General features: G+C 43.5%; 6 protein-coding genes across 19 annotated transcripts in view; 1 reads left to right on the forward strand and 5 right to left on the reverse strand.

Moving 5' to 3' along the window:
* LOC141775507 (protocadherin alpha-C2-like) overlaps positions 1-15,864 on the reverse strand; it is a 213,456-nt gene that overhangs the window by 39,597 nt on the left and 157,995 nt on the right. Inside the window, exon 1 of one of the 13 annotated variants that reach the window (XM_074648943.1) lies at positions 6,842-9,320. The exons of the other annotated variants lie outside the window; for them this stretch is intronic. Within the exon in view, the coding sequence (XP_074505044.1) occupies positions 6,842-9,259 (2,418 nt within the window). The 5' untranslated portion in view covers positions 9,260-9,320. Of the gene's footprint in view, positions 1-6,841; positions 9,321-15,864 lie in introns of those variants that run through there. 13 annotated transcript variants of the gene reach the window in all.
* The window catches only part of LOC141775515 (fibroblast growth factor 18-like), a 305,178-nt gene that overhangs the window by 4,836 nt on the left and 284,478 nt on the right, over positions 1-15,864 (forward strand). The gene's annotated exons all lie outside the window — the stretch shown is intronic.
* On the reverse strand, positions 56-2,356 carry LOC141775865 (protocadherin alpha-3-like). The gene is made up of 2 exons (XM_074649608.1): positions 337-2,356; positions 56-64 (listed from the first exon to the last, which is right to left on the reverse strand). Exons 1-2 carry the CDS (start codon positions 2,299-2,301, stop codon positions 56-58), a joined length of 1,974 nt encoding a protein of 657 aa, XP_074505709.1. The 5' UTR covers positions 2,302-2,356.
* On the reverse strand, positions 2,697-5,914 carry LOC141775866 (protocadherin alpha-4-like). Its single transcript, XM_074649609.1, has 2 exons — positions 3,542-5,914; positions 2,697-2,717 (listed from the first exon to the last, which is right to left on the reverse strand). Exons 1-2 carry the CDS (start codon positions 5,912-5,914, stop codon positions 2,697-2,699), a joined length of 2,394 nt encoding a protein of 797 aa, XP_074505710.1.
* LOC141774838 (protocadherin alpha-4-like) lies at positions 9,872-12,480 on the reverse strand. The gene has a single exon (XM_074647652.1). The coding sequence runs from the start codon at positions 12,417-12,419 to the stop codon at positions 10,032-10,034; it is 2,388 nt and encodes a 795-aa protein (XP_074503753.1). The 5' UTR covers positions 12,420-12,480; the 3' UTR covers positions 9,872-10,031.
* On the reverse strand, positions 12,970-15,804 carry LOC141774839 (protocadherin alpha-2-like). The gene has a single exon (XM_074647653.1). The coding sequence runs from the start codon at positions 15,762-15,764 to the stop codon at positions 13,296-13,298; it is 2,469 nt and encodes an 822-aa protein (XP_074503754.1). The 5' UTR covers positions 15,765-15,804; the 3' UTR covers positions 12,970-13,295.

Below are 15,864 nucleotides of genomic sequence, written 5' to 3' on the forward strand. Positions count from 1 at the left end.
TTAAATGAGAAGAAACACAAATAATCACATGATATTCTAGCAAGAGTGGGTGGACTTAATAGACCTATAGGATTGAGCAAGAGACTAAATATCACAAAGAAGAAAAAGACCAAAAGTGATGCCGGACAAGGGCTAAAGTAATTGACCAAGATTTTTAAACGTGTTACCCTCACAATAATGCTACAGATGAGAAATCTTAAATGAGAAGATAGATCACACACAGACACATGTCAAGGAGAACACAATTCAGCTGCTCTAGGAATCAAATCACGTTATTTGAAAAAGTAAAACATTAAATCACTCAAAGCCCTGTCTTTTATGTGCCGTTACCCTTACCTTGTCTTTATTTGGTAAAGTCTGAGTTCTGGTAAAAGTGTCTCCTCCATTAATACTGATCAGTTCACCGTCTACAGGTGGATAAGGTGCGGGGAAAACCACTACGTCACTCTTCAGTGTGTCTGAGCTGAAACACACGTCATACTGCTGAGTAGATTTGGAGTAAGACCAGCTCCCGTCAGGGTGGGTGGTGATCATTGGGGCGCTGTACCTGCTGAAACTGCCGTCTGTCCTGTGGCATTTGACAGCTATTAGACTGACGAGGCTGAGCAGAAAGATCACTGACACAGACACAATGCCGATCAGCAGATACAGGTTTAAATCAGAAAAGCTCTCCTCCTTTAGGGGCACATGTCTGAACGGAGTCTGGAGGTCAGCTGTGCTTTCAACCACCACCACATCAATAGACACAGTAGCTGACAGGGAGGGTTCTCCGTTATCAGAAACCAACACCACCAAGGGGTGAGTTTTCAGGTCATTGTCACTCATTCTCCTCTTAGTCCTGATTTCTCCGGTGCTGGTTCCGATCCGGAAGAGGTTGTTTCCTTTGGGCTCAGAGAGGTGATAAGAAAGCAGCGCGTTGTATCCAGAGTCTGCGTCTACAGCCCTGATCTTTGCCACAAAGTATCCCGCTTCAGCAGAATAGGGGATGCTCTCACTGTTAACGGAGCCGTGCTCAGAATAGGGCGCCAGAATATTTGGATTATTGTCGTTTTCATCCAGGATTAAAACGTTCACGGTCACGTTGCTGCTGAGCGGAGGAACACCAGAGTCTGTGGCCTGAACTTTAAACTGAAACGTGTTTAACTCCTCATAGTTAAAAGACTGCAGGCTGACTATATCTCCAGTCTCCGAGTTGATGTTTAAAACAGAAGTTAGTGGAATAGTTTTTGAAATGCCATCCAATGATGAATATGTTACTTTTGCGTTTTCTCCTATATCAGGATCAACTGCTGTTATAGTAAAGATAGTTGCTCCCACTGCACTATTTTCTTTCACATATACATTAATCACAGGCTCTGAGAATAACGGGGCGTTGTCATTCACATCAGAAATGTGAACAGGAATAACACTGGTGCTGGAGAGAGGCGGAGTGCCTTCATCAGTGGCTATGATGGTGACATCATATTGAGAAACACTCTCTCTGTCAAGGGGACCATCGACTGTTAATGAATAATAATTCTTGTAGTTTAGCTTGAGTTTAAAAGGCACTAACCCCAGAATGTTAGCACTGGTGAGACCATTACTACCCCCATCTTTGTCAGTCACAGTCACCAAAGCGACTACTGTACCTACCTCAGCATCCTCTTTAACTGGGCTCATAAGGGAGGTTATAATGATTTCAGGTACATTGTCATTAACATCAATTACTTCCACTAGCACTTTACCATGCACGCTTCGAGAAGGCGTACCTTTATCTCTTGCCTGTACACGAATATCATATGCTGTATTCTCTTCATAGTCTACTTTTCCCCTTACGGTTATTTCTCCTGTGTCTGAGTTTATTGAGAACAAAGCTTCAGGATTGAAATTTCCCTTTTCAATAAATGAATACATAATCTTACCATTCATTCCCTCATCTAAATCTGTAGCAGTTACAGTCAGTATGGATGTCTGAAATGGTGCATTTTCAGTGACTTTGGCCTTATACAGAGGTTGACTAAATACTGGAGCATTGTCGTTTATATCCATAACATGCACCACTATTTTTAATGTCCCTGACCGGGCAGGTTTTCCTCCGTCCAGAGCAGTTAAAGTAAGGTGGATAACAGACTGTTTCTCGCGGTCTAAAGCTTTCTGTAGCACCAGCTCTGCTGGCTCACTGTGCTGTCCTCCGCTCTGTACGTCCAGTGAGAAATATTCATTTGGACTCAGCTTGTAGCTCTTTACCGAGTTACTGCCCGTGTCTGCGTCGTTTGCCATCGGGAGTAGATATCTCTCACCGGTAAAAGAAGATTCAGACATGTTGAAAATCTTCTCCTTTTCACGAAAAGATGGCGCATTATCGTTAATATCAACAATCTGTACCTCTATGCGATGCAGATGCGTCGGGTGGCTCAGAATGGCTTCTATATTCAGGGCACATTTCGCCGTATTTGGACAGAGCTCCTCACGATCAATCCTATCGCAAACATACAGAGCACCAGTCTTTAAATCCACGTCGAAATATTTCTTAGAATTCCCAGAGACAACTCGTAAATCCCGTTTTTCCAAATCGTGAACATTAATCTGTAAATCCTTAGCGAGGTTTCCCACCACCGTTCCTTTGTCAACCTCCTCGGAAACGGAGAAAGAGAGCTGCGCTGTCGACCCGCCGCACAAACAAAGAAAAGCTATTATCTGTATCCAGATCGCCACTGTTAGTCCTCCACGTCCCATCGCTGCCACAGAATGAAAGAAATGATCATTTTCCAACATGTCCACACTTTAGGAGAATAACAAACGAAGCCCTCGCTGTCCTGTGACTATGTGTGTATTCTCTGACAAAGCACTGGTGATGCTATGATGCTTCGTACGGAGAGGAGGAGTCTGTGGAAAAAGGAGCCACACGAATATTGTGGTCTCGAGCGACACCAACTGTTATTTTCATGCTAATAAATCAGGACTTGAAGATTATTAAATGTAGCCTGCTATTTCAGTGGAAAATTATATAAAACCTCGTTCACAACAAAAACACAGTTTCCGGTGCGTAAGTAAAAACTATTGTGTGTCACCTGGGCAACACATATTAAAGAAGTAGTCTGCTTTTGAAATAATATAAAAGTGAGTCAGCCTTTTTTTTTCGTGTGCGCAAAATCACCATTCAGATTTCAGCACCATGGACAGCGTCCCTGCTGGTCAGCAGTGTGACAGAGATCTAACTTGACCAATTACTTCTCAGTTTAAAGTACTATTATTCAGCAACTGTTTCGAAAAAATACCCACATAAATTACCCAACATCCAGAAAGTGAATGGCTTTTTTTCGGGGGTAAATAAATAAATAAATAACTATCATCAGGTAATTGACGATTTGCATGTATATCCCCCAGAGTACTACTTTGTATCAAGTTGTTTTCACAGCCATACATCAAATATATATCACGAAAAGTCAGCAAATGTTGAAACTATTCAAAATCGGATAATTTGATAACCTAACACGTCTTTCAGAAATGGAATGGCATTATCATCAGAGAGAAATTTAGTCTCGAGTTACAAACAACTCACCTTGTCTTTGTTGGGTAAAGTCTGAGTTCTGGTAAAAGTGTCTCCTCCGTTTATACTGATCAGTTCACCATCAACAGGTGGATACGGTGCGGGGAAAACCACTACGTCACTCTTCAGTGTGTCTGAGCTGAAACACACGTCATACTGCTGAGTAGATTTGGAGTAAGACCAGCTCCCGTCAGGGTGGGTGGTGATCATTGGGGCGCTGTACCTGCTGAAACTGCCGTCTGTCCTGTGGCATTTGACAGCTATTAAACTGATGAGGCTCAGCAGAAAGATCACTGACACCGACACAATGCCGATCAGCAGATACAGGTTTAAATCAGAGAAGCTCTCCTCCTTTGTGGGCACATGTCTGAACTGAGTCTGGATGTCAGCTGTGCTTTCAACCACCACCACATCAATAGACACAGTAGCTGACAGGGAGGGTTCTCCGTTATCAGAAACCAACACCACCAAGGGGTGAGTTTTCAGGTCATTGTCACTCATTCTCCTCTTAGTCCTGATTTCTCCGGTGCTGGTTCCGATCCGGAAGAGGTTGTTTCCTTTGGGCTCAGAGAGGTGATAAGAAAGCAGCGCGTTGTATCCAGAGTCTGCGTCTACAGCCCTGATCTTTGCCACAAAGTATCCCGCTTCAGCAGAATAGGGGATGCTCTCACTGTTAACGGAGCCGTGATCAGAATAGGGCGCCAGAATATTTGGATTATTGTCGTTTTCATCCAGGATTAAAACGTTCACAGTCACATTGCTGCTGAGCGGAGGAACACCAGAGTCTGTGGCCTGAACTTTAAACTGAAACGTGTTTAACTCCTCATAGTTAAAAGACTGCAGGCTGACTATATCTCCAGTCTCTGAGTTGATGTTTACAACCGAAGTTATAGGAATACTTTTGGAATCACCTTCCACTGAGTATGTTACTCTCGCGTTTTCATTTAAATCAGAATCGACTGCAGTTATCGTACAGATACGAGCTCCAACGGGACTATTTTCTTTCACATAAACATGAATCACGGGTTCAAGGAAACGAGGCGCGTTATCATTGACATCAGATACTTCAACAGTAATAACGCTGGTGCTGGATAGAGGCGGGGTCCCTTCATCAGCAGCTGTAATCGTGACGCTATAAGAGGAGTATCCTTCTCTATCAAGAGGTCCATCTACAACTAAAGAGTAATAATTCTTATAATTGGAGGTCAGCTTAAAAGGTGCAGAACCAATAAGTGCACAGCGAGACTGACCGTTTTTGCCTCCATCTTTATCAGTCACCGTCACTAAAGCGACAACGCTTCCTATATCAGCGTCTTCTTTAACGGGGTTCATGAGTGACGTCACCACAATTTCTGGGGCATTATCGTTCACATCGACTACCTCCACCAGCAGCTTTCCATTTGCACTCCGAGGCAACCCCCCTTGGTCTGTTGCTTGAATATGAATGTCATATGCTGCCTGTGCTTCGTAATCCAAACTACCCTTTACTATGATCTCTCCAGTTTCTGCATTAATGGAGAACAGATCTGCCGGATTGAAGTTTCCACGCTTGACAAAAGAGTACGTGAGCCTCCCGTTGTCCCCTTCGTCTAAATCTGTGGCACTCAGTTGAATCACTAATGATCCAGCTGGTGCGTTTTCATTCACCCGTGCCTTGTATAGTGTTTTACTAAATGACGGCGTGTTATCATTTGCATCCAGAACATTTACATGTATGTGTAAGGTTCCGGTTTTAGGAGGCTTTCCTCCATCTACAGCGGTCAGCGATAGCTTAATAACTGCTTGTTTTTCACGATCCAAAGCTTTCAGCAGCACCAATTCAGCAGATACACTATGCCCTCCACCGCTTTGCACATCCAGGGAGAAATATTCATTTGGACTCAGCCTGTACGTCTTTACTGAATTGCTCCCAGTGTCTGCATCAAGAGCCAGGGGAAGCAAAAAGTGTTCCCCCGTAGGTGATAATTCAGATATGTTTAGTGAATATGACGTCTCAACGAAGGTTGGTGCGTTGTCATTTAAGTCAACAATAACCACCTCAATGCGGTGGAGCACCATAGGATTACTCAGTATAGCCTCTAAGTTTAGCGTGCATTTTACCGTGTTTGGACAAAGCTCCTCGCGGTCTATTCGCTCATTAACATAAAGATCCCCCGTTTTAAAATTCGCCTCGAAATATTTCTTACTGTACCCAGACACGATATTCAGATTCCTCGTTTGCAGGTCTCGGACGTTGACGTTTAAATCCTTTGCGAGATTCCCCACCACAGTCCCTTTGTCCACCTCCTCGGAAACGGAGTAGGATATCTGAGCAGCACACCAGTCAGATAAAAACAACATGAACAGCCAGCAGAGTATTCCGTTATTATTCCTTCCACCGCCCATCGCTGCTTTCAAAAGAAAGTGACGCGACACAAACTATATTCATCCATAAAACGCCACCCGATCGGCCAGCATTTTTAATCCCGTCCACTCCGGTCCTCTCCGTTTCATCGCCACTCGTGTTCCTCTCACAAAGACACTCATAGTGTGCTGACGCACCACTCGGAAAGGAGGAGACTGAAAACACCGAGCTCACAAAAACATGTGGTCATCAGCGACCCCGCGCGGTACAACTTAGATATGAAGATGCTTTCAAAAATAGAGTTGCACTCCCTGCATGTCTCATACTACAACACGTGTGATACATTATATACCCTTAGGTTTTAAAGGGAGACTAAAAGTTTTACTTTAACCGGTTGTGTAAAGAGGAAAAGATCAGGCTAAATAGTCACAGATTACTGCAGAAAAATTACAGAACAATCTGAAATTATTTTAACCCATGGAAAAATATACCAAAACTTGTTGAAAACATACTGTATAATGAGTTCAAAGGCATCAACAATATTTTCCATAGATAGGTTAATAACAACTGCCAACAGTACCGCCACGGTCTACTATTTGAAGATAGTTCAGCTTGTAAGAAGCCACTTGTTTTTCAAGCATAAAGAATTCATGAATTGACAGCATAAGAAACTGAAAGCATGAGTGATAGCATAATTCACGCCAGTGTTTTTGGATTGTGAGCCCAGGAGGACAAAGAAGACACCAGTATGTTTTCAGCACCACGGAGAGCGCTCTACAAACCTACTTGCAGGATGTGTCCACTATTTTACAACCTAATACAAGGCTGTTATCTGTTTAAATGCAAATTTGTACAAATGTTTTCATGATTGGGTCATTCTTAATTGGGAATTTCTGAGATTTTGTAAACTTTGCAAGTCATGTATGCGACAGCAAGGAGAGAGGAGTGAAAGGCTTCAAACAACTCACCTTGTCTTTGTTGGGTAAAGTCTGAGTTCTGGTAAAAGTGTCTCCTCCGTTAATACTGATCAGTTCACCATCTACAGGTGGATACGGTGCGGGGAAAATCACTACGTCACTTTTCAGTGTGTCTGAGCTGAAACACACGTCATACTGCTGAGTAGATTTGGAGTAAGACCAGCTCCCGTCAGGGTGGGTGGTGATCATTGGGGCGCTGTACCTGCTGAAACTGCCGTCTGTCCTGTGGCATTTGACAGCTATTAAACTGATGAGGCTGAGCAGAAAGATCACTGACACCGACACAATGGCGATCAGCAGATACAGGTGTAAATCCGAGAAGCTCTCCTCCTTCATGGGCACATGTCTGAACTGAGTCTGGATGTCAGCTGTGCTTTCAACCACCACCACATCAATAGACACAGTAGCTGACAGGGAAGGTTCTCCGTTATCAGAAACCAACACCACCAAGGGGTGAGTTTTCAGGTCATTGTCACTCATTCTCCTCTTAGTCCTGATTTCTCCGGTACTGGTTCCGATCCGGAAGAGGTTGTTTCCTTTGGGCTCAGAGAGGTGATAAGAAAGCAGCGCGTTGTATCCAGAGTCTGCGTCTACAGCCCTGATCTTTGCCACAAAGTATCCCGCTTCAGCAGAATAGGGGATGCTCTCACTGTTAACGGAGCCGTGCTCAGAATAGGGGGCGAGAATATTTGGATTATTGTCGTTTTCATCCAGGATTAAAACGTTCACAGTCACGTTGCTGCTGAGCGGAGGAACACCAGAGTCTGTGGCCTGAACTTTAAACTGAAACGTAGTTAACTCCTCATAGTTAAAAGACTGCAGGCTGACTATATCTCCAGTTTCTGAATTGATGTTTACAACAGAAGTTAGTGGAATAGTTTTTGAATTGCCATCCAATGATGAATATGTTACTTTTGCATTTTGTCCTATATCAGGATCAACTGCTGTTATAGTAAAGATAGTAGCTCCCACTGCACTATTTTCTTTCACATATACATTAATCACAGGCTCTGAGAATAACGGGGCGTTGTCATTCACATCAGAAATGTGAACAGGAATAACACTGGTGCTAGAGAGTGGCGGAGTGCCTTCATCAGTGGCTATGATGGTGACATTATATTGAGAAACACTCTCTCTGTCAAGGGGACCATCGACTGTTAATGAATAATAATTCTTGTAGTTTAGCTTGAGCTTAAAAGGCACTAACCCCAGAATGTTAGCACTGGTGAGACCATTACTACCCCCATCTTTGTCAGTTACAGTCACCAAAGCGACCACTGTACCTACCTCAGAATCCTCTTTAACTGGACTCATAAGGGAGGTTATAATGATTTCAGGTATATTGTCATTAACATCAGTTACTTCCACTAACACTTTACCATGCACGCTTCGAGAAGGTGTACCTTTATCTCTTGCCTGTACACGAATATCATATGCTGTATTCTCTTCATAGTCTACTTTTCCCTTTACGGTTATTTCTCCTGTGTCTGAGTTTATTGAGAACAAAGCTTCTGGATTGAAATTCCCCCTCTCAATAAATGAATACATTATCTCACCATTCATTCCCTCATCTAAATCTGTAGCAGTTACAGTCAGTATGGATGTCTGAAATGGTGCATTTTCAGTGACTTGGGCCTTATACAGAGGTTGACTAAATACCGGAGCATTGTCATTTGTATCCATGACATGCACCACTATTTTTAATGTCCCTGACCGGGCAGGTTTTCCTCCGTCCAGAGCAGTTAAAGTAAGGTGGATAACAGACTGTTTCTCCCTGTCTAAAGCTTTCTGTAGCACCAGCTCAGCAGACTCACTGTGCTGTCCTCCGCTCTGTACGTCCAGTGAGAAATATGCATTTGGACTCAGCTTGTAGCTCTTTACCGAGTTACTGCCCGTGTCTGCGTCGTTTGCCATCGGGAGTAGATATCTCTCACCGGTAAAAGAAGATTCAGACATGTTGAAAGTCTTCTCCTTTTCACGAAAAGATGGCGCATTATCGTTAATATCAACAATCTGTACCTCTATGCGATGCAGATGCGTCGGGTGGCTCAGAATGGCTTCTATATTCAGGGCACATTTCGCCGTATTTGGACAGAGCTCCTCACGATCAATCCTATCGCAAACATACAGAGCACCAGTCTTTAAATCCACGTCGAAATATTTCTTAGAATTCCCAGAGACAACTCGTAAATCCCGTTTTTCCAAATCGTGAACATTAATCTGTAAATCCTTAGCGAGGTTTCCCACCACCGTTCCTTTGTCAACCTCCTCGGAAACGGAGAAAGAGAGCTGCGCTGTCGACCCGCCGCACAAACAAAGAAAAGCTATTATCTGTATCCAGATCGCCACTGTTAGTCCTCCACGTCCCATCGCTGCCACAGAATGAAAGAAATGATCATTTTCCAACATGTCCACACTTTAGGAGAATAACAAACGAAGCCCTCGCTGTCCTGTGACTATGTGTGTATTCTCTGACAAAGCACTGGTGATGCTATGATGCTTCGTACGGAGAGGAGGAGTCTGTGGAAAAAGGAGCCACACGAATATTGTGGTCTCGAGCGACACCAACTGTTATTTTCATGCTAATAAATCAGGACTTGAAGATTATTAAATGTAGCCTGCTATTTCAGTGGAAAATTATATAAAACCTCGTTCACAACAAAAACACAGTTTCCGGTGCGTAAGTAAAAACTATTGTGTGTCACCAGGGCAACACATATTAAAGAAGTAGTCTGCTTTTGAAATAATATAAAAGTGAGTCAGCCTTTTTTTTTCGTGTGCGCAAAATCACCATTCAGATTTCAGCACCATGGACAGCGTCCCTGCTGGTCAGCAGTGTGACAGAGATCTAACTTGACCAATTACTTCTCAGTTTAAAGTACTATTATTCAGCAACTGTTTCGAAAAAATACCCACATAAATTATCCAACATCCAGAAAGTGAATGGCTTTTTTTCGGGGGTAAATAAATAAATAAATAACTATCATCAGGTAATTGACGATTTGCATGTATATCCCCCAGAGTACTACTTTGTATCAAGTTGTTTTCACAGCCATACATCAAATATATATCACGAAAAGTCAGCAAATGTTGAAACTATTCAAAATCGGATAATTTGATAACCTAACACGTCTTTCAGAAATGGAATGGCATTATCATCAGAGAGAAATTTAGTCTCGAGTTACAAACAACTCACCTTGTCTTTGTTGGGTAAAGTCTGAGTTCTGGTAAAAGTGTCTCCTCCGTTTATACTGATCAGTTCACCATCAACAGGTGGATACGGTGCGGGGAAAACCACTACGTCACTCTTCAGTGTGTCTGAGCTGAAACACACGTCATACTGCTGAGTAGATTTGGAGTAAGACCAGCTCCCGTCAGGGTGGGTGGTGATCATTGGGGCGCTGTACCTGCTGAAACTGCCGTCTGTCCTGTGGCATTTGACAGCTATTAAACTGATGAGGCTCAGCAGAAAGATCACTGACACCGACACAATGGCGATCAGCAGATACAGGTTTAAATCAGAGAAGCTGTCCTCCTTTATGGGCACATGTCTGAACTGAGTCTGGATGTCAGCTGTGCTTTCAACCACCACCACATCAATAGACACAGTAGCTGACAGGGAGGGTTCTCCGTTATCAGAAACCAACACCACCAAGGGGTGAGTTTTCAGGTCATTGTCACTCATTCTCCTCTTAGTCCTGATTTCTCCGGTGCTGGTTCCGATCCGGAAGAGATTGTTTCCTTTGGGCTCAGAGAGGTGATAAGAAAGCAGCGCGTTGTATCCAGAGTCTGCGTCTACAGCCCTGATCTTTGCCACAAAGTATCCCGCTTCAGCAGAATAGGGGATGCTCTCACTGTTAACGGAGCCGTGCTCAGAATAGGGCGCCAGAATATTTGGATTATTGTCGTTTTCATCCAGGATTAAAACGTTCACAGTCACGTTGCTGCTGAGCGGAGGAACACCAGAGTCTGTGGCCTGAACTTTAAACTGAAACGTTTTTAACTCCTCATAGTTAAAAGACTGCAGGCTGACTATATCTCCAGTCTCTGAGTTGATGTTTACAACCGAAGTTATAGGAATACTTTTGGAATCACCTTCCACTGAGTATGTTACTCTCGCGTTTTCATTTAAATCAGAATCGACTGCAGTTATCGTACAGATACGAGCTCCAACGGGACTATTTTCTTTCACATAAACATGAATCACGGGTTCAAGGAAACGAGGCGCGTTATCATTGACATCAGATACTTCAACAGTAATAACGCTGGTGCTGGATAGAGGCGGGGTCCCTTCATCAGCAGCTGTAATCGTGACGCTATAAGAGGAGTATCCTTCTCTATCAAGAGGTCCATCTACAACTAAAGAGTAATAATTCTTATAATTGGAGGTCAGCTTAAAAGGTGCAGAACCAATAAGCGCACAGCGAGCCTGACCGTTTTTGCCTCCATCTTTATCAGTCACCGTCACTAAAGCGACAACGCTTCCTATATCAGCGTCTTCTTTAACGGGGTTCATGAGTGACGTCACCACAATTTCTGGGGCATTATCGTTCACATCGACTACCTCCACCAGCAGCTTTCCATTTGCACTCCGAGGCAACCCCCCTTGGTCTGTTGCTTGAATATGAATTTCATATGCTGCCTGTGCTTCGTAATCCAAACTACCCTTTACTATGATCTCTCCAGTTTCTGCATTAATGGAGAACAGATCTGCCGGATTGAAGTTTCCACGCTTGACAAAAGAGTACGTGAGCCTCCCGTTGTCCCCTTCGTCTAAATCTGTGGCACTCAGTTGAATCACTAATGATCCAGCTGGTGCGTTTTCATTCACCCGTGCCTTGTATAGTGTTTTACTAAATGACGGCGTGTTATCATTTGCATCCAGAACATTTACATTTATGTGTAAGGTTCCGGTTTTAGGAGGCTTTCCTCCATCTACAGCGGTCAGCGATAGCTTAATAACTGCTTGTTTTTCACGATCCAAAGCTTTCAGCAGCACCAATTCAGCAGATACACTATGCCCTCCACCGCTTTGCACATCCAGGGAGAAATATTCATTTGGACTCAGCCTGTACGTCTTTACTGAATTGCTCCCAGTGTCTGCATCAAGAGCCAGGGGAAGCAAAAAGTGTTCCCCCGTAGGTGATAATTCAGATATGTTTAGTGAATATGACGTCTCAACGAAGGTTGGTGCGTTGTCATTTAAGTCAACAATAACCACCTCAATGCGGTGGAGCACCATAGGATTACTCAGTATAGCCTCTAAGTTTAGCGTGCATTTTACCGTGTTTGGACAAAGCTCCTCGCGGTCTATTCGCTCATTAACATAAAGATCCCCCGTTTTAAAATTCGCCTCGAAATATTTCTTACTGTACCCAGACACGATATTCAGATTCCTCGTTTGCAGGTCTCGGACGTTGACGTTTAAATCCTTTGCGAGATTCCCCACCACAGTCCCTTTGTCCACCTCCTCGGAAACGGAGTAGGATATCTGAGCAGCACACCAGTCAGATAAAAACAACATGAACAGCCAGCAGAGTATTCCGTTATTATTCCTTCCACCGCCCATCGCTGCTTTCAAAAGAAAGTGACGCGACACAAACTATATTCATCCATAAAACGCCACCCGATCGGCCAGCGTTTTTAATCCCGTCCACTCCGGTCCTCTCCGTTTCATCGCCACTCGTGTTCCTCTCACAAAGACACTCATAGTGTGCTGACGCACCACTCGGAAAGGAGGAGACTGAAAACACCGAGCTCACAAAAACATGTGGTCATCAGCGACCCCGCGCGGTACAACTTAGATATGAAGATGCTTTCAAAAATAGAGTTGCACTCCCTGCATGTCTCATACTACAACACGTGTGATACATTATATACCCTTAGGTTTTAAAGGGAGACTAAAAGTTTTACTTTAACCGGTTGTGTAAAGAGGAAAATATCAGGCTAAATAGTCACAGATTACTGCAGAAAAATTACAGAACAATCTGAAATTATTTTAACCCATGGAAAAATATACCAAAACTTGTTGAAAACATACTGTATAATGAGTTCAAAGGCATCAACAATATTTTCCATAGATAGGTTAATAACAACTGCCAACAGTACCGCCACGGTCTACTATTTGAAGATAGTTCAGCTTGTAAGAAGCCACTTGTTTTTCAAGCATAAAGAATTCATGAATTGACAGCATAAGAAACTGAAAGCATGAGTGATAGCATAATTCACGCCAGTGTTTTTGGATTGTGAGCCCAGGAGGACAAAGAAGACACCAGTATGTTTTCAGCACCACGGAGAGCGCTCTACAAACCTACTTGCAGGATGTGTCCACTATTTTACAACCTAATACAAGGCTGTTATCTGTTTAAATGCAAATTTGTACAAATGTTTTCATGATTGGGTCATTCTTAATTGGGAATTTCTGAGATTTTGTAAACTTTGCAAGTCATGTATGCGACAGCAAGGAGAGAGGAGTGAAAGGCTTCAAACAACTCACCTTGTCTTTGTTGGGTAAAGTCTGAGTTCTGGTAAAAGTGTCTCCTCCGTTAATACTGATCAGTTCACCATCTACAGGTGGATACGGTGCGGGGAAAACCACTACGTCACTTTTCAGTGTGTCTGAGCTGAAACACACGTCATACTGCTGAGTAGATTTGGAGTAAGACCAGCTCCCGTCAGGGTGGGTGGTGATCATTGGGGCGCTGTACCTGCTGAAACTGCCGTCTGTCCTGTGGCATTTGACAGCTATTAAACTGATGAGGCTGAGCAGAAAGATCACTGACACCGACACAATGGCGATCAGCAGATACAGGTGTAAATCCGAGAAGCTCTCCTCCTTCATGGGCACATGTCTGAACTGAGTCTGGATGTCAGCTGTGCTTTCAACCACCACCACATCAATAGACACAGTAGCTGACAGGGAAGGTTCTCCGTTATCAGAAACCAACACCACCAAGGGGTGAGTTTTCAGGTCATTGTCACTCATTCTCCTCTTAGTCCTGATTTCTCCGGTACTGGTTCCGATCCGGAAGAGGTTGTTTCCTTTGGGCTCAGAGAGGTGATAAGAAAGCAGCGCGTTGTATCCAGAGTCTGCGTCTACAGCCCTGATCTTTGCCACAAAGTATCCCGCTTCAGCAGAATAGGGGATGCTCTCACTGTTAACGGAGCCGTGCTCAGAATAGGGGGCGAGAATATTTGGATTATTATCGTTTTCATCCAGGATTAAAACGTTCACAGTCACGTTGCTGCTGAGCGGAGGAACACCAGAGTCTGTGGCCTGAACTTTAAACTGAAACGTAGTTAACTCCTCATAGTTAAAAGACTGCAGGCTGACTATATCTCCAGTTTCTGAATTGATGTTTACAACAGAAGTTAGTGGAATAGTTTTTGAATTGCCATCCAATGATGAATATGTTACTTTTGCATTTTGTCCTATATCAGGATCAACTGCTGTTATAGTAAAGATAGTAGCTCCCACTGCACTATTTTCTTTCACATATACATTAATCACAGGCTCTGAGAATAACGGGGCGTTGTCATTCACATCAGAAATGTGAACAGGAATAACACTGGTGCTAGAGAGTGGCGGAGTGCCTTCATCAGTGGCTATGATGGTGACATTATATTGAGAAACACTCTCTCTGTCAAGGGGACCATCGACTGTTAATGAATAATAATTCTTGTAGTTTAGCTTGAGCTTAAAAGGCACTAACCCCAGAATGTTAGCACTGGTGAGACCATTACTACCCCCATCTTTGTCAGTTACAGTCACCAAAGCGACCACTGTACCTACCTCAGAATCCTCTTTAACTGGACTCATAAGGGAGGTTATAATGATTTCAGGTATATTGTCATTAACATCAGTTACTTCCACTAACACTTTACCATGCACGCTTCGAGAAGGTGTACCTTTATCTCTTGCCTGTACACGAATATCATATGCTGTATTCTCTTCATAGTCTACTTTTCCCTTTACGGTTATTTCTCCTGTGTCTGAGTTTATTGAGAACAAAGCTTCTGGATTGAAATTCCCCCTCTCAATAAATGAATACATTATCTCACCATTCATTCCCTCATCTAAATCTGTAGCAGTTACAGTCAGTATGGATGTCTGAAATGGTGCATTTTCAGTGACTTGGGCCTTATACAGAGGTTGACTAAATACCGGAGCATTGTCATTTGTATCCATGACATGCACCACTATTTTTAATGTCCCTGACCGGGCAGGTTTTCCTCCGTCCAGAGCAGTTAAAGTAAGGTGGATAACAGACTGTTTCTCCCTGTCTAAAGCTTTCTGTAGCACCAGCTCAGCAGACTCACTGTGCTGTCCTCCGCTCTGTACGTCCAGTGAGAAATATGCATTTGGACTCAGCTTGTAGCTCTTTACCGAGTTACTGCCCGTGTCTGCGTCGTTTGCCATCGGGAGTAGATATCTCTCACCGGTAAAAGAAGATTCAGACATGTTGAAAGTCTTCTCCTTTTCACGAAAAGATGGCGCATTATCGTTAATATCAACAATCTGTACCTCTATGCGATGCAGATGCGTCGGGTGGCTCAGAATGGCTTCTATATTCAGGGCACATTTCGCCGTATTTGGACAGAGCTCCTCACGATCAATCCTATCGCAAACATACAGAGCACCAGTCTTTAAATCCACGTCGAAATATTTCTTAGTATTCCCAGAGACAACTCGTAAATCCCGTTTTTCCAAATCGTGAACATTAATCTGTAAATCCTTAGCGAGATTTCCCACCACCGTTCCTTTGTCAACCTCCTCGGAAACGGAGAAGGAGAGCTGCGCTGTCGACCCGCCGCACAAACAAAGAAAAGCTATTATCTGTATCCAGATCGCCACTGTTAGTCCTCCACGTCCCATCGCTGCCACAGAATGAAAGAAATGATCATTTTCCAACATGTCCACACTTTAGGAGAATAACAAACGAAGCCCTCGCTGTCCTGTGCCTATGTGTGTATTCTCTGACAAAGCACTGGTGATGCTATGATGCTTCGTACGG

The sequence above is a fragment of the Sebastes fasciatus genome, chromosome 10 (assembly GCF_043250625.1).
Source record: "Sebastes fasciatus isolate fSebFas1 chromosome 10, fSebFas1.pri, whole genome shotgun sequence".
In the NCBI taxonomy this organism is placed as follows: Eukaryota; Metazoa; Chordata; class Actinopteri; order Perciformes; family Sebastidae; genus Sebastes; species Sebastes fasciatus.

What these genes read in the sequence shown, in the direction of transcription:
- LOC141775865 (XM_074649608.1), bottom strand. Translation starts at nt 2,301, where the DNA reads ATGTCTGAATCTTCTTTTACCGGTGAGAGATATCTACTCCCGATGGCA.
- LOC141775866 (XM_074649609.1), bottom strand. Translation starts at nt 5,914, where the DNA reads ATGGGCGGTGGAAGGAATAATAACGGAATACTCTGCTGGCTGTTCATG. An exon ending in CTTTACCCAACAAAGACAAG is followed by an intron (nt 2,718 to 3,541) that starts GTGAGTTGTTTG and finishes ATTCTGTGGCAG; the next exon opens with CGATGGGACGTGGAGGACTA.
- LOC141774838 (XM_074647652.1), bottom strand. Translation starts at nt 12,419, where the DNA reads ATGGGCGGTGGAAGGAATAATAACGGAATACTCTGCTGGCTGTTCATG.
- LOC141774839 (XM_074647653.1), bottom strand. Translation starts at nt 15,764, where the DNA reads ATGTTGGAAAATGATCATTTCTTTCATTCTGTGGCAGCGATGGGACGT.